The sequence below is a fragment of the Miscanthus floridulus genome, chromosome 10, assembly GCF_019320115.1.
Source record: "Miscanthus floridulus cultivar M001 chromosome 10, ASM1932011v1, whole genome shotgun sequence".
NCBI lineage: Eukaryota > Viridiplantae > Streptophyta > Magnoliopsida > Poales > Poaceae > Miscanthus > Miscanthus floridulus.
In genome coordinates, this window is record NC_089589.1 from 17,504,117 (window position 1) to 17,528,982 (window position 24,866).

At 42.9% G+C, this 24,866-nt stretch overlaps 1 protein-coding gene across 7 annotated transcripts in view; it reads left to right on the plus strand.

Moving 5' to 3' along the window:
• The window catches only part of LOC136487767 (cation-chloride cotransporter 2), a 34,524-nt gene that overhangs the window by 2,326 nt on the left and 7,332 nt on the right, over positions 1-24,866 (plus strand). For 4 of the 7 annotated variants that reach the window (XM_066484868.1, XM_066484873.1, XM_066484869.1 and 1 more), the window contains 5 exons: positions 806-954; positions 1,137-1,215; positions 1,304-1,395; positions 1,801-1,915; positions 4,033-4,133. In XM_066484868.1, coding sequence (XP_066340965.1) covers positions 806-954; positions 1,137-1,215; positions 1,304-1,395; positions 1,801-1,915; positions 4,033-4,133 — 536 coding nt within the window. Of the gene's footprint in view, positions 1-805; positions 955-1,136; positions 1,396-1,800; positions 1,943-4,032; positions 4,134-24,866 lie in introns of those variants that run through there. The other 3 variants (XM_066484874.1, XM_066484875.1, XM_066484876.1) reach the window with 3 other exon arrangements.

Genomic DNA, 24,866 nt, shown 5'->3' on the forward strand with positions numbered 1-24,866 from the left:
ACATCGACTTTTTTTAAACAGTGTGGGAAATTAGCGGCACACTATCACCTAATTAAGTGCCATAGCGGATGAGCCAAGCTCCATAGATGCTATCTGGACAATAGCCAGGACCCCTGCTGCCAAGGCATGGCTTTGGTGCTGGGTCCTCCTCATTGATGCCATTGATCCCCTCATGCTCCTAGGCCAATGGAGGGAGCTATCAATTGATGCCATAGCCATGGGGCGACAGATGTGAGATCTAGAATGGGTCAAGTGAGGCTAGGAACCCAAGGCATGGAGTTGTTTTTTTTTAGTAATTTGAGTTAATACCATCGTGCTTTGTCGACATTGGTTTAGGGATAGCGATAAAGAGCCTATAAATTGAAATACTACCCTATCGTTTTCTCTTGTATTGAGCCCATTGGACATAAAAAATATGCAAACTAAATTATGTATGACATTGAACAAGACCTGTTGTTTGATTCAAATTGAATGAATGGAGTTTTTTGGCATGTCAGTTTGGACACATGGTTGTATACTTTGAAATGACATTGGTTTGATCACTTGTTCTTTAAAGGAATTATGCAAGCTTAGAGCCTAGACTAGAAGTGCAATTTTCCTTGTGTTGGTTGATATTGCACCAATACTTTCACCGTCGTCTAGTCTAATGTAGTATAACAATGTAGCACCATTCTAAGCTTCTCCAATTATTCTAGATAGTGGTCATGTTCCTCTATTAACCATTTATGAGTTTTGAAAAGAAAACTATTCGGCTTTGGTGTGAAATGTGCGAGAACTTACATGCTTATAATTCTTTATATGATAGGCCATGAAGCCTAGTGCTAATCAAAGTATTGACCCAAGAACACAAATGGCTTCTTCAAATGGTCATGCTGTACCTAATGTATCTCAAAGTGATTCAAAGCTTGAGCTCTTTGGTTTTGACTCTCTAGTCAATATTTTGGGACTCAAGAGGTATGACCACATGTTCTACTATTTTCACCACATTTACTAGATATTAGGGTGTTTTGGCTAGCACTTTGTGTTTTCTTTTGTTAACCACTTGATATTTAAGGAAATGGCTAGAAACCTAAGGCTATTTATTTTACTCTACAAATGAAAAGGAACGTGCCATTTATCTAATTGATTATGAACAGTATGGCAGGAGAACAAGCTCAGGCACCATCTAGCCCTAGGGACAGTGAGGATGTTGAGATAGCCATTGGATTCCCTAAGGTGTTTTTGGTCCATATGCGGGCAAAACACTTAACTCTTCATAAACATAACTCTGTTGATAATTACATTTATTTTATTTGGTGTGTAGGAAACTGAGCCTAAACAAGGCACCTTGATGGGTGTATTTATTCCATGTCTGCAGAACATCTTGGGAATAATATATTATATCCGTTTTACTTGGTATACTTCTACTATCGTTTTTATTGTGTATGTGTTGCATTAGTTTCTAGATAGTTTTCCAGCTTAAGCACAACAGCTTTCATTACTGTATTCATATTTTCATATGTCATCAAGTATCATGTAAAATATAACTATCTGTTTTTGGCAAATATCCTTCGTGCTACATTTGCTATCTGTTTAGTCATTAGCAGCGATCTATTTTCATAGTTAACCAAAACCTTAGAATGGTAAGGTTGTAATCTTATAACCAAATCTAGATATAGTAAGTCAATAGTTTAAATTTTTAGTGTCAAGAAGTTTTGTCATTTTGAAATTTGTGCTTCATGGCATTGTCTATTTCTTATGGACAAACTAACAATATATTCCAATGTTCAAGAATTGACAATTTATTTCTATTTACCACAGGATTGTGGGTATGGGAGGCATATTGCAGTCACTTGTTTTAGTCGCATTTTGCGGTGCATGCACATTTTTAACTGGATTGTCATTAAGTGCAATTGCAACAAATGGAGCAATGAAGGTATGCTGAATATGAGTAGAGTTAGTGGTAGGTGAAGTTTCTCGAAGTATGTTACAATTCGCATTTGCAAATCAATGAGTTGTTCTATGTTCGTGAAATATGTGAGATGGTGAGGTTAAAACCTAACACTACTGGAGGCGCATGCTTTGCCGAGGGCCCAAAGGACTAGAAACCCTCGGCAAAGGCTTTGCCGAGGGCTGCCCTCGGCAAAGATCCCTCGGGGAATTTTTAGACGGCGAAGGGGTCTTTGCCGAGGGCCCTTTATCGGGCACTCGGCAAAACCTTTGCCGAGGGCCAGGATCGCCCTCGGCAAAGAAAAGACGCCGTCAGATGCCGGCGCCGTAGGCGGTTTCTTTGCCGAGGGCCGACCCTCGGCAAAGAAATGGTTTTTTTTTGAATTTGTTTGCCGAGGGTCGACCCTCGGCAAATAAAAGTTTTTATTTTTTTTTAAATCTTTGCCGAGGGCCTCCTCTATGGCCCTCGGCAAAGAAATATTCAGGATTTTTTAAAAATTCTTTGCCGAGGGCCGGCCCTCGGCAAAGAAATGATTTTTTTGAATTTTTAACCCTTTGCCGAGGGCCTACTCCCTGGCCCTCGGCAAAGAAATTTTCAGGATTTTTTTAAAATTCTTTGCCGAGGGCCGGCCCTCGGCAAAGAAAAGGTTTTTTGAATTTTTTAACCCTTTGCCGAGGGCCTACTCCCTGGCCCTCGGCAAAGAAATTGGCAGGATTTTTTAAAAATTCTTTGCCGAGGGCCGGCCCTCGGCAAAGAAATGGTTTTTTGAATTTTTTTAACCCTTTGCCGAGGGCCTACTCCCTGGCCCTCGGCAAAGAAATTGGCAGGATTTTTTCCAAAAAATCTTTGCCGAGGGCTATTGCTTGGGCCCTCGGCAAAGATCACATGTGGAGATGTCTGGGTTTCAGGCATCCGATGTCGCAACTCGCTCGAACCCTTCTCAATTTTTTACCACAGCCTACACATGCGATAACATGACATCTCGCCAAGTTTCGTGATTTTCGGACTTCGTATGGATTTTATATAATTTTAAAACACTTTCCCGGCAAGTCGGTCGCCATGTTACGTGAACAAGATGCGTGAAAATTTGATGCGAGCTCGTGGATAGGGACTCAACATGCACCAATTAACATGAATAACATTTTTCGAAACACTACATTGCAATATTCCATGCACCTGCAGTTCAAATTTGACATATTCAAAAAAAATCAAAGAATCGAAATAAATTAAGGAAATATACAAAACAAAATCAAAATTGGCCTGAATTTTAAAATTGAGTTCAAAACAATGTATTGTAGCACCACAAAAAAACTAGGCTAAAAAACCAAAAAAAAAATTGCCGAGGGCTCTTTGCCGAGGGCCTGACCTGTGGCCCTCGGCAAAGAATTTTAAAAATAAAAATAAAAAATCTTTGCCGATGGCCTATTCTGGCCCTCGGCAAAGGTCTTCTTTGCCGAGGGCCTAGCCTCGGGCCCTCGGCAAAGCCGATTTATATAAAAAAAATTTGGCCGAAAACTGTTTTTTAAAAAATCTTTGCCGAGGGCCTGGTCTGGGGCCCTCGGCAAAGACTTAAAAAAAAATTTGCCGAACCTTTGCCGAGGGCCTAACGGGTGGCCCTCGGCAAAGTTTGACGGAAAATGGCCGCCGTGACCCAATGGGCCTACTTTGCCGAGGGCCGAGGCCCTCGGCAAAGATTTGATTTGCCGTGGGCCTGTCTTTGCCGAGGGTCGTACCCTCGGCAAAGGCCTCTTTGCCGAGGGCCGTTCTTTGCCGAGGGCTCCTGTGTCTGGCCCTCGGCAAAGAGTCTCTTTGCCGAGTGCCCGATATTTGGCCCTCGGCAAAGCCTCATGCCCTCGGCAAAGTATGCGTTTCCAGTAGTGTAAAATCTAACAAATAGTAAAAATATTTAATGAAAATCTCAAAATTAGAAGAAAAAAATCTAAAATTTACTAGAATTATTTGCCTTTCCATATCCTCTCTGTATTTTCTCTGTCACCCGCATGTTTAAAAATAAATAAATTAGTTCACAATTTGGGTATTTGAATGGATGGCCTAGAAATTTGAACACCTATAGAGTGAGATATATTTTCTTTTATTCTCAGGGTGGTGGCCCTTACTATCTAATTGGTCGTGCACTTGGTCCAGAAGTTGGGATTAGTATTGGGTTGTGCTTCTTCCTTGGAAATGCAGTTGCTGGAGCTATGTAAGTCCACGTGCTTATTTAATTTTCTCGTCATGCATGTGAATGTTAGAGAAATGATATGTGACCCTCAGGGCCTAAATCCCCCTAAATCATTAATCATAGTTAGGTGTATATCATTGAAAGGATCTTGATTTGCTAATGATCACCTAGATGGGGGTAGATTGAATTGGTGGATCTACAAATTTTTTACAGAACTTTGTGGGAACATGACTCGTAACCTGTTGCTCACTTGGTTTTGCAACCAAGTGATCAAGATAAAGAAATAAACTTGCAAGAAAGTAAATCACTTAGTGCTACAACTCGAAATGTACCTAAGTGCAAACCTACAACAAGAACAAGCATTAGGTGCTTCTCTAGCTGCAACTAGCAAGACAAGAAACAGCCTAGCCCTAAGAAGATACTACTGGCAAACTAGAAGCTACTTTCTAGATGGATTGATAACTACAACTGTGAAGATGATGTCTTAATGAAGCCCACGTCTTGGAGCACCTACAAGCACTAGTGCACATAACAAACACAAGAGATAACATGAAGGGGCAAAAACAAAAACACAAGAGAAGCATAGTTACATGGAGCACAAAGGGAACACAAGATTTATGAGGTTTGGCCAATCCATTAATGGTTGTCTATGACCCCATATCAAAAGACCTGGGCATTCGGTTAGACCAAATTGATCGTTTCCTCGATCATTTGCAAATATCGGTTACCCAAAATTGTAAACCAACCGGTTCTTGAAAAAACTCAAGACTAGGCAGGATTTAGTCTTTGGCTCCAACCAAATTTGACTGATAAATTAATCATAGAAAACAAAACAAGATGAATCAGAGCAAAAAAAAAGTGTATGTAGCCATAGAGCTGGGGGAATCGAGCGCATCAGGATGCTAGGTGAGGCGATATGGGTTAGGGTGCCTCGTTGACGCTATTGAACAATGGGGCAGGACACCACATGAGGCCACCATGATGAGGGGTTGAGGGCGTGTTGTCATCGTGGCTGACCAGGTGACCACCATAAAGTTCACTGGCCATCTAGATTACAGGGAAGGGTGGTAGGCTGAAGCAGCACCGTGCCACCGCTGTTGTTCACCGGGCGTCTCGTACTATCGTGCACTTGTACACTCCGAGTGGTGAAGTGGATCTCCTTGCCTCATTTCCTAAAAAGAGGGACAGAGATGATAGAGGAGTACAACAATGTTCGTCAGCTTGCATCCTTGCTGTGAGTTAGGTGGGATATAGATGGCTGGATAGCTATGCCTTGTGCGACCGCAGTTGGAATTGGAGTTTGGGAGATGAGATATGGTTTAGGACAAAGATGAAGATGGTATCGTCATCGAAAGTCTAGAAGAGAGGTGTGAGGTAGGGATCCAAGGATGATTTAGGGACATAGGGTTAAGCTATATTATTTCGGGCTGCCTTGGGCTATATATACGAAGGTGTAAGTGTTACTGGGCCTTTTTTTGTGTTTTAGTTTTTTTTTTCAACTTACCTAATGGTACAGACCGAATTATCTAGACTTAGTCCGGTTACTAGTAACCTAATACTAAACTGATGACAGGTTTTTCAGCTTTAGTCACTTTGATTTGGTCTCCATTATTTTGGTTCGAAATTTAGTCATTAGCTAATTATATACTGACCCTTGGCTCTCAACCCTTTCCTCCATCTAGTGACCATTGTTCTTGTGAGCTGCACCACAACACTTCTGAGTTTCATGGGTCATTACGAGCCAACTATGAGAGCTTAAACTCTCTAATCTCTCACCACACTAGGCTAGAATCCTCTAATCTTTGAAGCTTAAAGTGTTTGATTCTTTCCTCTAGTTTCAAACACTTACACACGTGGCAAAAAATCTCCATGGAACTACCCAATCAGGGGCACTATGTCACACCCAATTTTAAGGATAAAATTGAATGCACAAACTCGTGTGTGCCCAGGGATCCATCACATACACAAGCTGACAAATTACATAAAGTATCATCACGGTGTCTCATACAACAGAATCATAATATCACTTAGTCTTATACATCACAGCGGAAAATAAAAGGTACTCTCTCACGTGGAACACCATCACAGGGAAGGTCAATTAGTTGACCACAAGCCTAAAAATCCTCCGGGAATTCCTCATAACCGTTGTCATCTGTTACCCATCCGGGATTTTTATCCAAATAAAGAAATAAACAAGCGTAAGTACATCTCGTACTTAACAAGTTAACATGGGGTTATGAAGCTCAAAAAGGTTGACTCTGGTTTACTGCAGTTAGCATTTTTAGTAGGTCAAGCTTTTATTCTCAGGTATTATCAAATTGTGCTTAAGCTCCCATTTAATCCTATATGAACAGATATCAGGGTCAAGTGTATCATATATCATCATAGAATAACTTAAATGATCAACAACAAGTAACCAATTATTCTGTGAGTTTTCCGGGCCGCTCGTGACCGTGAGCACAGCTGTTATAACAGTTTGTTACCCTCTGCAGAGGTGGTGCACATTCACCGTGAGTCGTGATTCCCATATGCCCGGGTTAATTACTCCCATGTCACTGCCAAGGTGAGCGGGCAGGGTACACTATGAAGCCATTTCATAGGTTTCTCTAACAAGTTAGGACCGCTAGGTTTCCTTGGCAGGCAGATGTAGGAACCCCCCTTTCCTATGACACATATCCATCGCGGCTATACTCATAGGAACAGAGGCAGCACTATACCCAACATGGCAAGCCCCATTTGCGCCAAAAAGGTAACCTCTAACTAGCTAGAAAAGGTCCTATTACTGAGCTAAAGTTAGAGCCATATGACTCTCCCGGTTGCACTGTCAGTCCCAGCTTTTGCCGACAGATAAGTCCTTATGGAGGGCCGAGAGCAACATGATCAAAGGTCATTTGCACATTCGCCATATGGAACAGTTGTTATAAATCATGTTAAACTCTTAGTTCCATAGAATCATTCATCATCATGTAGCTCAAGTTCAGTTAGAGCACTAGCAACCTACCCATATGCATTTACCCCATAGGAGTCAAGGAACAGGATAATCAATCACTAGGATGTCCTTACGGGTATCAAAATTAGACACATGCAAATGAGTAATTGATTAAAGTGAAATAGGACATCAAGGTAGGCCCATGCTATACTTGCCTTGATTCACAAACTCTTGCTGGTCCTGCTGGTCGTCGAATAATTCTTGGTCTCCAACGTTCTCCTCACCGTCTGAACGCGACCAACACGGCAACATACATCATCCCAAAAGCATTCATGCAAAGCAAATATTCCTATCATTAGAACAGTACACCAATAGTATAGAAAACAAGATAAAATGTTTGTGAAAATAATCTACGTCTCGCTACGATCACGTCAACGCGAAGTTCACGAAAAACGGAGCTAAAATGCGAAAGTTATGATTCAAACAGGATTTCCTATAGCAATATATTTAATTAAATCTAACCATGAAATTAAAAAGTTACAAACTTGACTAACAGTGATTCTAACATGTAGATTATGAAATTACGAAGCTAACGCGATTTGAACGGATCAATTCAGAGCTAAAACGACAATTTTATAAGCAAAACAGTTCAAATGGCATTTCTGTAAATACTGAAAACATATTTTAGACTTAAGCAGTGATCTTTACGCTTTCAAAACGAGAATGCGTAATCAGGGAAATGCGCTTTGGGCTACGGGTTCTATTCATCCGAAACCAAGGGTCTCTTTTGCAAATCTGCCACGCGAAGGGGTACCGGACGTTCTTGGCCGTTGGATTAGAAATGAGCGGCCAGAAATGGATCCGGGGGAGAGAGAAGAAAACTGGCAGCGCGGCGGCTCAGCCATGAACGGCGGCGAAAGCTCGCCGGCGAGCTCGGTTATGGCCCCACGGGCCACGGAATGCATATCCGAGGGCACCGGGAAGAAGCGGGGGAGCGGGGGATCAAGGCTGGGCCAAAAAGATGGTCGGAGGGTGCTGCCGTGGTGGCGGTCACCATGGACGGCGGCCGGAGATTCTCGGCGTGTGCGGCTACGGCGCTAGGAACCATCTAACGCCAAAGAAAAAGGCCGGGGAGAAAGAGGAGAGCAAGGGGAGGCTCACAGCGGGGAACTCGATGACAGAGTCGGCTCGGGGAAGGCGGCGACGCAGACGGCGATCTTCGGTCGGTGGTGCTCCTCCGTGCAGCAGTTGCTGGGGCTTTCGAGGCGAGAGCGAGCAAAAACGGAGCGGGGAACAGTAGGGGGTGCGCGGGGGGGGGGGGGGGGGGGGGGCTCGGCTTCACTTAAAAAGGGGCCGGGCGCGGGGGAGGCGCTCCCACGATCGGAGGCGTGGGTGGCGGTTGCCCAGGCGCACGCGTGGGCGGTTTCTGAGTCGCGCGGAGGAAGGGGACGGCGCCGACAGGTGGGGCCTGGGCGTCAGCGGCTGGGGAAAGGGGAGGCGCGACAGTTGCTGCGATGTTGGGCCGGCGGTGGTGCTGGGCCGCGCAGCGCGCAAGGGGGAGGCGAGCTGGGCTGGCAGGGCGCATCGCGCGAGCTGGGCCGCGGGAGGGAGCTGGGCCAGCAGAAGGAAAGGCCTGCGGGCCGAAATGAAGAAGGGAGGGGAAAAATGAATTTTGCATTTTTTTTTCCAAATAGATTTCCAAAAGCATTTTCAAATAGGTTTTGAATTCATTTGAACTTTGAATCAAGATCAATCATCACAAAATTAGATATGCAGCAGCATTATGCATCAATAAGTTTCTAACCTTATATTTAATTTTAATTCCACAAAATTTACTATTTTCCTATATTTTAATGCACACATATTTGCATAAATAAATCAATTTAGCTATTTTAAAAGAGTGCAAATTTTAGGGTGTTACAATTCTACCCCCTTAAGATGAATCTCGTCCTCGAGATTCGGGTGATTGCTTACTCAAACAGTTGGGGATAAGTCTTTCTTAGATCCTCTTCTCTTTCCCAAGTAGCTTCATCCTCTGTATACCGATTCCACTGCACCTTGCACATCTTTTTGATTCGGCTTCTCATAACTCTTTCGGCAGTTTCCAAGATCTTTGTCGGATACTCTTCATAAGTAAGATCCTCCTTAACAGCAAGTTCTTCCAAAGGAATTTGCTCTTCTGGTACCCTCAAACACTTCTTCAATTGGGAAACATGGAACACGTCGTGCACACCTGACAAACTCTCAGGCAGTTCCAACTGATAAGCTACTTCTCCAGGTGTTAGCACTTTTCCAAGTCATCATCAATCTCATTCCAACGAAGATATCACGAGCTCAAGACCAACTTGGTGAAGATGTCCTGTAGATTCTTGTGATCCTCCTATACGTCACTTTTACTTCCAAGAAGATAGACTTTCATGCTCTGCAATGGATAACTCCAAATAACATGTCAGTTAGTTCAACTCATGCTTCCTTAGTTGACTTAATGAACAAGCCGCTTCTTTGGGTACCACCATGCTTCCGCTGCGCAAACTAGAACGTAGGACACTTCAGCTTGTAAATTCTTCAACTTGGCTACCCCCCTTAAGAAAAGATAGACTAGGGGACACCAAAGTATAGCTTGCATCTCCTTCTAGATGAGCTAACTAATATCAAGACGTTCTGTCTTCACATTGATACTCTTGTATATAGGCAAGAACAAGAAATCTAGAATTCTTCGCGAGCAGAAAAACAGCAGCATCGTAATACGGCTGTAATTCTCATTCTGTTAATCCAATGAAGTTGTAGCTTATACCGTTCGAAAGCTTATAAAATTCTCCACAACTTTCTTATAGAACATTTTTCCAAATTCCCCAGTTTTTTGGTCGAAAATAGTGCACAACAGAACTATTCCAGATTCCAAACAGCACAGATGCATCACCTTCTGATTTTCGTATCTCCATAACCAAAATAGGTATCAAGGTGATTCTTACGCTCAGAGAAAGATATTGAAGTCTACTATTGTCCAGAATTTTCTCATGATTTTTGGTTGTCCAAGAATAAAGATATAAACTGAAGAGTGCAGACTGCTCTGAAAAGACAGGATGGGGAAAACAGAAGAAAACTAAAACCCGACTATTTATTTCATTAATCCTTATGCCTTAGGCCTATATCTAAATGAAATTGTGGGAACACCCAACAAGATCATTGCAATCATTACAAAGATTCAAAACAATCATAAGCATAATGACAACTCAACAAACAATAAAGATGCACAATTCAATCATTGACTCAACTTGCGATACTATCGTTTTTATTGCTAGGGGTAACAATCCTAAGACTCGTCGCAAGAAGGTGATGAGGAACATTTCTAAAAGCATGTCAAACCAAGGAGTGAAGATGAGAACAAATACTTTAAAATAAGTACCAAGGTAGAGATGAATAGCAAAGGTGGAGATATAGTAGAGAAGAAAATATCAAGGTTCATAGAGCAAGGGTTTTTTTTGTAGCAACATATAAACCTTAAAACGACCAGTTTCTACTAGGCTTGCGTCCTACAGTCAACACTTCTTTGATACCAATTTGTCACACCCAATTTTAAGGATAAAATTGAATGCACAAAACTCGTGTGTGCCCAGGGATCCATCACACACACAAGCTGACAAATTACATAAAGTATCATCACGGTGTCTCATACAACAGAATCATAATATCACTTAGTCTTATACATCACAGCGGAAAATAAAAGGTACTCTCTCACGTGGAACACCATCACAGGGAAGGTCAACTGGTTGACCACAAGCCTAAAAATCATCTGGGAATTCCTCATAACTGTTGTCATCTGTTACCCATCCGAGATTTTTATCCAAATAAAGAAATAAACAAGCGTAAGTACATCCCGTACTTAACAAGTTAACATGGGGTTATGAAGCTCAAAAAGGTTGACTCTGGTTTACTGAAGTTAGCATTTTTAGTAGGTCAAGCTTTTATTCTCAGGTATTATCAAATTGTGCTTAAGCTCCCATTTAATCCCATATGAACAGATATCAGGGTCAAGTGTATCATATATCATCATAGAACAACTTAAATGATCAACAACAAGTAACCAATTATTCTGTGAGTTTTCCGGGCCGCTTGTAACCGTGAGCACGGCTGTTATAACAGTTTGTTACCCTCTACAGAGGTGGTGCACATTCACCGTGAGTCGTGATTCCCATATGCCCGGGTTAATTACTCCCATGTCACTGCCAAGGTGAGCGGGTAGGGTACACTATGAAGCCATTTCATAGGTTTCTCTAACAAGTTAGAGCCGCTAGGTTTCCTTGGCAGGCAGATGTAGGAACCCCCCTTTCCTACGGCACATATCCATCGCGGCTATACTCATAGAAACAGAGGCAGCCCTATACCCAACGTGGCAAGCCCCATTTGTGCCAAAAAGGTAACCTCTAACTAGCTAGAAAAGGTCCTATTACTGAGCTAAAGTCAGAGCCATATGACTCTCCCGGTTGCACTGTCAGTCCCAGCTTTTGCCGATAGATAAGTCCTTATAGAGGGCTGGGAGCAACATGATCAAAGGTCATTTGCACATTCACTCTATGGAACAGTTGTTATAAATCATGTTAAACTCTTAGTTCCATAGAATCATTCATCATCATGTAGCTCAAGTTCAGTTAGAGCACTAGCAACCTACCCATATGCATTTACCCCATAGGAGTTAAGGAACAGGATAATCAATCACTAGGATGTCCTTACGGGTATCAAAATTAGACACATGCAAATGAGTAATTGATTAAAGTGAAATAGGACATCAAGGTAGGCCCATGCTATACTTGCCTTGATTCACAAACTCTTGCTGGTCCTGCTGGTCGTCGAATAATTCTTGGTCTCCAACGTTCTCCTCACCGTCTGAACGCGACCAACACGGCAACATACACCATCCCAAAAGCATTCATGCAAAGCAAACATTCCTATCATTAGAACAGTACACCAATAGTATAGAAAACAGGATAAAATGTTTGTGAAAATAATCTATGTCTCGCTACGATCACGTCAACGCGAAGTTCACGAAAAACGGAGCTAAAATGCGAAAGTTATGATTCAAACGGGATTTCCTATAGCAATATATTTAATTAAATCTAACCATGAAATTAAAAAGTTCCAAACTTGACTAACAGTGATTCTAACATGTAGATTATGAAATTACGAAGCTAACGCGATTTGAACAGATCAATTCGGAGCTAAAACGATAATTTTATAAGCAAAATAGTTCAAATGGCATTTCTGTAAATACTGAAAACGTATTTTAGACTTAAGCAGTGATCTTTACGCTTTCAAAATGAGAATGCGTAATCAGGGAAATGCGCTTTGGGCTACGGGTTCTATTCATCCGAAACCAAGGGTCTCTTTTGCAAATCTGCCACGCGAAGGGGTACCGGACGTTCTCGGCCGTTGGATTAGAAATGAGCGGCCAGAAATGGATCCGGGGGAGAGAGAAGAAAACTAGCCAGCCAGAACAGTGGCAGCGCGGCGGCTCAGCCATGAACGGCGGCGAAAGCTCGCCGCGCGAGCTCGGTTATGGCCCCACGGGCCACGGAATGCATATCCGAGGGCACCGGGAAGAAACGGGGGAGCGGGGGATCAAGGCTGGGCGAAAAAGATGGCCGAAGGGTGCTGCCGTGGCGGCGGTCGCCATGGACGGCGGCCGAAGATTCTCGGCGCGTGCGGCTACGGCTCTAGGAACCATCTAACGCCAAAGAAAAAGGCCGGGGAGAAAGAGGAGAGCAAGGGGAGGCTCACAGCGGGGAACTCGGTGACGGAGTCGGCTCGGGGAAGGCGGCGACGCGGACGGCGATCTTCGGTCGGCGGTGCTCCTCCGTGCAGCGGTTGCTGGGGCTTCCAAGGTGAGAGCGAGCGAAAACGGAGCGGGTAACAGCAGGGGGCGCGCGGGGGGGGGGGGGGGCGGGGGGGGGGGGGGGGGGGCTTGGCTTCACTTAAAAAGGGGCCGGGCGCGGGGGAGGCGCTCCCACGATCGGAGGCGTGGGCGGCGGTTGCCTAGGCGCACGCGCGGGCGGTTTCCGAGTCACGCGGAGGAAGGGGACGGCGCCGACAGGCGGGGCCCGGGCGTCAGCGGCTGGGGAAAGGGCAGGCGCGGCAGTTGCTGTGATGTTGGGCCGGCGGCGGTGCTGGGCCGCGCAGCGCGCAAGGGGGAGGCGAGCTGGGCTGGCAGGGCGCATCGCGCGAGCTGGGCTGCGGGAGGGAGCTGGGCCAGCAGAAGGAAAGGCCTATGGGCCGAAATGAAGAAGGGAGGGGAAAAATGAATTTTGCATTTTTTTTCCAAATAGATTTCCAAAAGCATTTTCAAATAGGTTTTTGAATTCATTTGAACTTTGAATCAAGATCAATCATCACAAAATTAGATATGCAGCAGCATGTATGCATCAAGAAGTTTCTAACCTTATATTTAATTTTAATTCCACAAAATTTACTATTTTCCTATATTTTAATGCACACATATTTGCATAAATAAATTAATTTAGCTATTTTAAAAGAGTGCAAATTTTAGGGTGTTACACACTAGTACAGGAACGGGCTTTACTCCCGGTTGGGAAACCCCTTTAGTCCCGGTTTCCCAACCGGGAGTATGAATCCAAGACTAAAGGGCCCCTCCTTTAGTCCCGGCTTCTCGCCCGGGACTAAAGGTGCACCTTTAGTCCCGGTTGGTAAGACCAACCGGGACTAAAGAGGCCTCCCGGCCTGGCCACGTGGGGTGGCCCTTTAGTCCCGGTTGGTATTACCAACCGGGACTAGAGGTTTCCTTTTTTTTTCTTTTTTTTGTTTCTATTTTCAATTGATGATTCGTTTTGGTTTTCGAATAGGTTTTCGAATACGCATTCTATGCTGCTAGTAATATACGTATTCTACATGTTTATAATGTTCGAACATTTTGTACAAACTAAAGTATGAAACTAACGTATGTATTACATGCATATACATATATTGTATGTTATTTTATGTACATATAATATATATATATATAACAAATAAAGCTTGCATTGTATATTCTATCATATCCTTAGGATAACCAATTCACTCCATCTGGTTTGGCTTCCATGTTTCGTTGACGTCATTGTAGAACTCGCCGGCGGGGTTGAGGACCTGGTCATTAAAAAATCATGCTATGGTCTCTTGAATTGCTTTCAGTTGGTCACGTCGTATGACTTTTTCCTTCAACCATAGAGTCTTCAATAAAAGTTAAAGGAAAAGTATTAATATATATATATATATATATATATATATATATATATATATATATATATGTGTGTGTGTTGGTCACGTGATTACTTATATATATGACCAACAAAAGAAATTGTGAATATATGAATATATTTATATAACGTACTTTGAGGATCTCTTCAGGAATTCTTTTTGCGTACACCATGATGAACTCGTAAACATAGTATCCGCAGTAGTTGTTCCCCTGTTCTTGCCTCATAACCCACTTTTACGAGAAAAAAGATCCGGTGAATTGAAAGCATGCATGGTGTTAATTGAATTATATATATATATATATATATATATATATATATATATATATATATATATATATATATATATAAATGTAGCTAGTACTTACTTTGTGTGCGATTACATCCAGTGGCGCTTTGTAATGTTTCATGTGGTGTTCCTCAATGAAACCTTTTCAAACACTGCGCCCAATAAAATAAAAAATTAATTTGGCCTTTAATAATTGTTGCAGTTAAGAGATCGGGGTATATATAGTTGCTAGAGAGACCAAATTACCCTTGGATAATATCTATCATGTCTTGGTACTCTGTTTGCTCTTTTCTTAACGAGTCTAAGATGCTCAACCGACTATTGGCCATATCGATGACCATCAATATCCAATGATTGCTGCATATGTTTTTATACACAAATATGATCGACATTAACTAGAGTCAACATATATATATATATATATATATATATATATATATATATATATATATATGGGAGATAGCTTAGCTAGTAAGCAAATAATTGAACAAATGTCCATATAATCGACATTAATTATTTAACACTCACTTGAAGTTGTAGGGGAAGAGTATGTTCTTGTTTTGTTGGTTCACTAAGAACCTCATGAGATTTTTCTCGAGTTCATCTTTCCATTAATGCGGGGGGTTAGGGTGTTTGAATATGACATTTGGATTAATGAAACCAACATCATTATCATTTCTCTTTCTGAGTTCTGTCATCTCATATCTGCATATATAAAAATATAGTGTGAGGATATATAATTTATATATATACATGTAGCTTTATATATATACACTTTAATAGTAGAAATAATCACACTTACAGACAATAGCAACTAATGAGACTTTTGTCGAGAGAGTCCAGGTGGCATAGTTGGTGTAATTCTACAAACTCGACATATATAATGTCATCGCCATGGAAGTAATGTTGGTTTCTAACTCTGATAGGAACAAAAGCCTCTCCCCGTTCACACGCCGCCATGTACCACTTGTTTAGCAGGTACATTTGCGTACCCAGTTCACCTAAGGTCTCAGGGTTGTATAGACTCTTTCTATGTTCAAATTTCTTCCAAGGATCCACTTTCGGAGCAGATGATCCTTCAGCGAGCACTTGGGCAAGGTCCAAACCAGTTTCCTCGTAAAACCGAGCCAACTCCTCAAAATCGACGTCTAAGTCTAAGTTCGAACCATATTCATTACGAACGACAAGAGGGGGGACTGATTGTTGCGATTGTTGTCTGAGTTGTGCAACACCTTTCCCTGGTCTAGTCTTTTTCTGCGCTGCCTCAAATGACTTGGTGAGAGAGCGGTCGTAGTCCAATTTTGGCAGGGTCTTTTGAGATTCCTGCTTTTTCTGGTCCACCTTCTTTCTTAGAAGATCTGAAGGTAGGTAGAAGTACAGTTTCTCCGGGTTCTCCCTCGCTTTTCGTTGTTTTTTCACTTTTTCGAAGAAACTGTCCACTTCTTTTTGTACTGCAGCATTTAATTCCTTTTCACTTTTCTCGTAAGACAGTTTTTGGGGAATAACTGGATTAGATGTGGCTTTCTTCTTTGCCGGCTGGTGGGCCAACGGCTTTGTTTGCGGGGCGGACCTCTTAGGAGCTGACTTCTTCTTAGTCATCAAGGGAGGCGGGGAAGGCGTTGAAGACCTCTCTGGAGGTGTTGGAGACCTCCTTGGAGGCGTTGGAGACCTCCTTGGAGGTGGCGGCGGTGGTGGCGTTGCCACCTGATTTCTCGGAGCACTATGATGATCTAGAGATTGGATAATTGGACTTAGGTTGGCGGAGACCCTACTGTGTGAGTACAAAAAAGAATAATTAGGTATAAGAAATTGTTATTTTTAATCATGCATGTCAATAGAAAATTAGTGAAATTTTTTTTGTCCACACCTATTGTCTGGCAATTGAGGAAGCGGCGGTGAACTAAAGACCCTAGGAATAATGATATAGCGCTTGCGCCATAGTATGAATGTCTTGTCTGCTTCTCCTAGAGTCTTCTCCCCATCACCTCCTAGAATGTCAAGAGCCAGATCACTAAAACCTTTGTTAACTCTATCCACTGAGACGCTAACATATCCAGGTAGTATTATTGCCCCATGGATTCTTGGTGTCCTGGTAGGATCTGGAGGAGAAAAAACATCGAGAGCCACCATGATTGTGGCATTCTCTTTTAGAATATGTAGCTCACATGATGTAAACGGTGCAGTGATGTCATCCACAGGGAAACGTAGCATTGCGTCATCTTGATTTGGCAACTCTGTGGAAGCGCAGCTGCTTTTCAACTGATCAGGGGGGCTAATATTAATGTTGATTCCTGCATCTGATGCCTGCCTTTGGACACTCATTGCTATTTGCACTTGCTTTATGATTTCGTCTTGCATTCTAGCTTGCATGTTTTTTTGCGCTCTTGTGCTTGAAGCAACGCCTCTATGACTCACGAACATATTCCTCCAACCTGCTGATCCGCACTGCTTCCTCATCCTTCCTTCTCTGCCGGCTTCTGTAGGTATCTCTGTCGTTAGGGAAACCATGCTCCCAAGAAATGTTCCATCCTAAACCTCTTGTTCGGCCACTGTGTTCAGCAGTCCTGATGGCATACGTCAGTTCATCCTTCTCTCTATTGGGCCTGAACGCACCAATAGCTTTAGCTTGTAGAGCATAAGATAATCTTTGTGTTGCTCTTTCGAGTTTTGGGCCATGAACTAGCTTCCCGATCTCTAGGTCCAGTCTTCCCCCATGAGCGAAAAACCAATTCTTCGCGCGTTTGGGCCAATTAAGTGATTCTGGTGTGATATCCTTGGCAAGAATGTCCGCTTCCATTTTTTCCCACTTGGGAATGGCAGTCGCGTAGCCACCAGATCCCATGCCATGGTGGTATACCTTCTGTCGAGCATTCTCTTGGTTCCTTCTCACCCATTCCTTACCCTCTTCCGATGTCTTGTACTGTCCAAAATCATTCCAGTAGGGCCTCAACTTCGCGAGTGGGCCCCTAGCATCGAAATTGGGCATTAGGTTCTTCTTGACGTATTTCATGTATAGGGATTTCTTCTAAGTCTGGAATTATGTGGCCATCTTCTTCATAGCCCACTTTCGAACTAGCTCCTTCAATTCATCATCGTTGATATCATCATAATCATCCGCTTGCAACGTGAAATGTCGAAGGATATCATCCCAAATTAAATTCTTATCAAGATCTGAGACAAAACTAACATGAGGCTCGTTGATCTTTTGCTTCCATTTACGGGCACTAATTGGAAGTCTGTCCCTTACAAGGTACCCACAGTGTTGCATGAATTTCCTTGCATGTGGACCAAGTGGTTCGCCTGTCTCGATATTGAATTTTGATATTATGTAGCGCCCCTCCAATGGCTTTTTTGGGCCTCGAATATTTTTGCTTTTCGCTGTTGTGGTCGTCGATCCAGAGGGCTATGTATAAAAAAATAAATAAATATCATGTGTACACATAATAGATGATAGATATTCAAATATATATATACAATATTCAAATATATATAAATATATATACCTCGTCAGTATTTTCTTGCACAATATTTTCTTGGTTTTCTTCAAGAGCCAGGTATTGACTTCCGTCATCTACATCCTGCTGGTCACCATCGGCAAATTGAGTGCCGGTGTTGATAATATTCATCATTTCTTCATCCATGTTGTCTCTCAGGGCAGCCATCTAGCTTTTACTCCACTAGATATATCTATAAAAAATAAAACGTGTTTCAATAAATAACCATCCGTACTAGTTGACCTTGCTTACGTGATCATCTCGGCGAGCATTTCTCCACCGGACGGCATCGTACTTGGCCAAGGAAGAGCTCTGATTCTACGAGGAAGGGAACACGGTCTTCCACGACCGTTGCCGCTCTCCCTCGTAGAATCAAAGCTCCTCCTTGACGTCCGTTACCGCTCGGCAGAGAACATGCTCGTCGAGATGAACACGGTCCGCAAATTCAACTAATACAGATTTTCTACAATTTTCTAACTATTTTCTAAGTTTTTCATTTAAGGGAAAAATTAATTCTAAAAAATAAAAGGCATGATTTCTAAGTATTTCATTTCATGGAAAAAATAATTCTAAGTGATCTGCTCGATATTGGCGAGCTCGCGGGCGTTTAGGTTGCCGAGGATAGTAACATTTGTAGATGACATTTGTTGGTCAAAAGTTATCAAATATCCATCAAATTATAGCTCAAAAACATGTTTCAATAAATAACCATCCGTACTAGTTGACCTTGCTTACGTGATCATCTCGGCGAGCATTTCTCCACCGGACGGCACCGTACTTGGCCAAGGAAGAGCTCCGATTCTACGAGGAAGGGAACACGGTCTTCCACGACCGTTGCCGCTCTCCCTCGTAAAATCAAAGCTCCTCCTTAACGTCTGTTACCGCTCGGCAGAGAACATGCTCGCCGAGCTGATCACGGTCTGCAAGTTCAACTAGTACGGATTTTCTACAATTTTCTAACTATTTTCTAAGTTTTTCATTTCATAAAAAGTTAAAATAAAATGTTTAGTCGCGGAGTCCTATGAAACGACCATATTTTGACCTAGCAACGCATTGTCAATTGTCATTGCGTTGCATTGCACCCCGAACCATAGCAACGCAACAAAAACTATCAGGCCGGCTGTTCGGGCTCCGATTCTACGAACGAAGTGCACAAGACAGCAACGCAACCGCAAAACCATGACCGACAGAGCTGAACGACGACTGACGCCTGCCTGGCGCTCCCAATGGAAACGAGCCGCACCGCTGGGCACCGCAGCCGCGTGGAGTCGGTAGCACGAGTTCTCTGCCGTCCCGCACGTCGTGTTTTACAGAAACTAAAACATGCTCAAACATACAATGCAACTGACAGGCACATACAAGAGAAACTAATTACAAGCTAGGCAGCGTGGTGAAGGCTCTGGTGAGGCAGCTCTGGTGAGGCAGCACGGTGAAGGCAGCATGGTGAAGGCTCCGGTGAGGCAGCGTAGTGAGGCAGCACGGTGAAGGCTCGGTGCGCTCCGGTGAGGCAGCGCGGTGAAGGCTCGGCGCGCTCCGGTGAGCACGAGCGAGGTGGGGGCCGGGGACGAGGACGACGCGCGCTCCAGTGAGGACGAGCGAGGCGCGCTGGCCGACCGGAGAAGAGGCGCGCTGACGAGGCGAGGCTAGGGTGGTCGCCTAGGAGCGGCGGCACTGCTGGATCGATCTGGTGGAGAAGATGAGGCGACGGCGTGGCGGAGACAGAGAGGAAGAGAACTAGGGCGTGGTTTATAAAGGGATACCTTTAGTACCGGTTGAAGCTACCAACCGGGACTAAGGACTCTTTAGTCCCAGGCTATTATTAGAACCGGGACTAAAAGTCTGAGCTTTAGTCCCGGGTGTACCCATGACCCAGGAGTAAAGGGCATTTGGGCGGGCCGCGAAACTACAGTTCTACCTTTAGTCCCGGGTGGTTGATCCACCCGGGAGTAAAGGGGTATCTGTCCCGGCTAGTGGATACACCCGGGACTAAAGCTCCACCTTTAGTCCCGGGTGGTTGATCCATCCGGGAATAAAGGGGGAGCTGCAGTTGGCTTTCTCCAATTACCATAAATTTTTTCCTTTTTTATATATTTCTTTTATATAAACATGCAGAGAGTTATTAATTGCCTAATAAATAAAATATTATCCAAAAAAATTATAAAAAAATTCTTGGACTTGGTTTTGCATTATTATACGCAACAAAAATTTGTAAACTAAACTCTTTTGTTTTACTGTATAAATATTTGACATAGTGTAAATAATAATTACAATTTACACCATGCAAAAATATACTACTTAATGAAAATCATTAAAACTATTGTTTTTCGACAGGAAATTAGTTTTCACATCTTATTAACGTTCATCATTTGGTTTTTCATCACACATTCTCCACGGGAAATCCACAGTCTAGCAGAAAATTCATTTAAACCGTAGAAAATATAAAAACACGACAATAAAATCTAAAGTCATAATTATTACATAATAGGTCTAATACATCACTATATATATCAAGCGGGCACTGTAGTGAACTTCTTCTTAACATATATCCCTTGGTTATGATCGCGCCGTAACCATGGAGTCCTCATCATTTAGCTGGATGCTTGGGTCTTTGTTCACTGTGAAGGGTGGAATTCGGTCATCCTTTTCATAATCTTCTGATATGTCTGACTTGTCTTCAATTCGGACGATGTTTCTTCTCCCTAAAAGAACTATGTGGCGCTTTGGCTCATTGATTGGGTCATTGTTGTTTTTCCCTCTCTTCGGTTTTGTAGCCATGTCCTTGACATAGAACACCTGATTCACATCCTTGGCAAGGACGAACGGTTCGTCTTTGTACCCAATATTGTTGAGGTCCACAGTTGTCATTCCATACTGGTTGTCGACTGCTACCCCGCCTTCAGTCGCCTTTATCCATTGGCACTTGAACAAAGGTACCTTAAAAGTAGGTGCATAGTTTAGTTCCCATATCTCCTCTATGCGGCCATAATATGTTTGCTTATTTCCATTAGGGTCGGTGGCATCTATGCGGACACCACTGTTTTGGTTGGTGCTCCTTTTATCTTGGGCTAGTGTGTAAAATGTATTTCCATTTATCTCGTACCCTTTGTATGTGAGGATATGCCACGATGGCTGCCTAGCCAACAAATAAAGTTGCTCATCAATACTCTCATCACCCTGACATTCTTTTCACAACCAGTCGCTGAAAGTTTCCATGTGCTGACACGTAATCCAAGCTTTAGACTTCCCTTGAAACTCGGATCGGAGCAACTCTTTATGTGTCTTAATATACGGATCCACCAAAGAGGAGTTTTGCAGAACTGTATAGTGTGCTTTATTAAAATAATTGTCCTGCATACCAATATATGGTTTCTTCCCTAGTGTCCCCTTTCCACTTAGTCTCCCCTCGTGTCGCGATTCAGGAACACCAATCGGGTCAAGGTCGGGAATAAAGTCAACACAAAACTCAATGACCTCTGTTCCATAGCCCTTGGCGATGCTTCCTTCTGGTTGAGCACAGTTGTGAACATATTTCTTTAGGACTCCCATGAACCTCTCAAAGGGGAACATGTTGTGTAGGAACATAGGACAGAGAATGCTAATCTCCTTGACCAGGTGAACTAGGAGGTGTGTCATGATATTAACGAAGGAAGGAGGGAACACCAACTCAAAGCTGACAAGACATTGAACCACATCATTCTATAGTTTAGCTAGATCCATTAGATCGATTGCCTTCTGAGAAATTGCATTTAGGAATGCACATAGCTTCACTGTGGCTAGATGTACATTTGGAGGTAGAATTCCTCTTAATGCAACGAGAAGCAATTGTGTCATGAGCACGTGGTAGTCATGGGACTTTAAGTTTAAGAATTTCTTCTCTGGCACATTTATTATACCCTTTATATTCGAGGAGAATCCAGATGGTACCTTGATGCTTGCTAGGCATTCAAACATGTAAGAAAGAATGCACGCCCTCAATGAACTCTTGGGAGCGGCGATCAGCATTGTACATCCAATACCCTCTCATCTGCATTACATGACATACATACCATATTAAAACCTAGAACATAATTAGTTAATTATACGACATGCATGCCACCACACAAGGTATTAATTTATGAAAGTCTCACTACAATGTAGACAATCCCAACTATCACTAAAAAACTAAAGCTAAAATGCACTTCAGCAGCATAAGGATTTCGCGACCAATCCCAACTAAAACAGACAGATCATGCATTTGTTCAACATCTATGGGCTTCTTCCGCAGGATCACTGCCTCATCAGCCGCTGTAACCGCCTGTGCAAGAGAGTTTTGCACGTGTTCAACATACTCTTCCTCCCAGTACCAGCCTGAACATCCAGTGCCATCCCACTGAAATTAAAACAAAAAAATTAGAACTTTAATCACAATCATCATGAAAATAAGTATAAATTAACCATAATCATCAAATGCGATAAAATAACTCACATTGCGATCCGGACACTTGTAGAAGATACGGCCCTTATTGGGACACTCCTTCCTCACCCGGTACTCCATCACAATCTTCTCCTCACACTTGCCGCATGCAATGAGAGGGAGGTCCGGCCTTAGTCGCTTTGTAACCCGATGAGAGGCCGAGGACCCGGAAGCAGTTGCCATCTACTCTCTATACTTATTTTTAATATAATATAAATTTCTTATTTTATAAACAAATAAAATTAAAAAAAACTCTAAAATTCTCTATATCTCTAAAGCATGAAGTGTGCTATGCATGCTAGAAATGAAAGCTCAATACTAGTTTTGAATAACTACTTTAACCTTCCTTCATCCAAATATACAAACTTTAAAATGATTTTGAGCTTAAATGGCTTACAAATAAAAAAAATCTACCATAAAAAAACCACATATATCTAGTCCACAAAATAAAATAAGCTACTGATGAAACATAAGAGTATAAAGTTGGTAACCTTTAGAACCGAAGAATCGATGGAGGAATGGAAGAAATCTTGTGATCACCGGTGATGAGGAAGAAGAGAGGCCGGCGATGAAGCAAGAACACTGAGCTCGAAGTGGCTCGAGCTCGGGGAGGAACAAGGGGTATATAGGAGGAGACCTTTAGTCCCGGTTGTAGACAGAAACCGGGACTAAATGTCCCTTTCTAGTCCTGGACGGAGCCTCCAGCCAGGAGTAGACTTTTACTCCCGGTTGGAGGTACAAACCGGGAGTAAAAGTGAACCTTTAGTCCCGGTTGGTAGATCCAATTGGGACTAAAGGTCCCCTCCAGCAAAAGCCTAGTGCAGTAGCCGTTGGGCAAGGACGTTTAGTTCCGGTTGGATCTACCAACCGGGAGTAAAGGTTTCTCTAGTCCCGGGCGCGAAAAATACCGGGACTATATCCAAATTTTGAAGTGGATCAAAGGTCGTTTCTCTACTAGTGGGCATATATAGCGAAAGGATTGATTTCTAGATGTGGGGTTGGAAAAGGATGACCCAATGCTTTTTGGGGGTGTGCTTTAGGCTAGGAGCCCTGTTGTGTGTAAAAGGGCCCAGCCCAAGTTTCTAGGGACCCGTTATCGGTCTAGGATCCTACTTGTAGACCTAAGCAAAATAGCTTTGCCCGCAGCTCCAATTGGATAGGGCTTGGATAGTGAGAAGCATACCCGAAAATATTAGCATGGTCCGAGACCAACCCAGAACAATTCTTTTAATTATTATTCAACTAAAAACTAGTGGGTAGCCTCCCATGCATGGTCCTGGCTCGAAAAGAATTGACCCGACTATGCCTATGGAAGTTATTGGGTTAGTGGGCATGGATTTGTGGTCCAAAAACACCAGCCTTTTTCAATACGGCACGACAAATGCTCAGGTCCACCTACTTGTAAGGCCCAAGGACCTAATTGTAACATTCAAAGACCTTAATTTATTTTTCTTGTGTAAGTCGATCTGATGCAAGTGCAACAGATAATATAGTGCTTGTTAGTTGATCGTCAATTTTTAAGGTCAATTGTCTGGTGCTTTATTTTTTTTGTTTCAAAACTCTTTCAATTCAACCTCTTTGGGTTTGTAACTTTTGTCTTCACATCATGATGGATCTCTTGAGCGCTCTAAGATACTTCCTAACCTAGCAGTTTTAAAGAAATTTCACAGGGTCTATAGAAACTGACCTGGCTGATTTTTGCAGAAAGCATATGTAAATGTAGAACGCCCCCACACTTCTTTTATCATGAACCAAACTTGGTGTGCTGCTTTGTTAGGTGTTGCTTGACTGGTTCATGAAGCTCCTACAGTCACAAACAAGCACAGCCAAATAGTCACAAGTGAAAGCATAACAAAATAGGCACAATTGAAAGCACAAAGAGGTGGTAGAATCATGAAAGTGAGACAAATCAAAACAAGAGACAACAGTCAGTAAATGGTACAACAATAAGTGGTGCAACAACTATACCAACAGCCCTCACAAATTGTCCTCTACTTGGACCCTACATCTCCATTGAGTGGCCGCAAAGGTCAAGCTCATGTCCGGTCTCTCTGAACTACCACTTCCCTTGTTGATCTTTTCCTTTGTAGGGCAAGATTGTAGCCCTCACAAACTATCCCACTGCACTCCACAGCCTTGGGTGCTTGCCAACAATGCCTAGCCATCTAGTAGCCAAGCTTCAAGAGTAACAAATGCTTCAGTGATTGCTTGACACAGCCACAAAGTGTGCTTAAAGCTTGGAATCAGCTCCCAAGTTCTCACTCATGCTCACACAACTCAAAGCTCACTCTCTAATCCAAAGGGTATCTCACTTAGACTCAAGTCGCATGAAATGAGGAATAAAC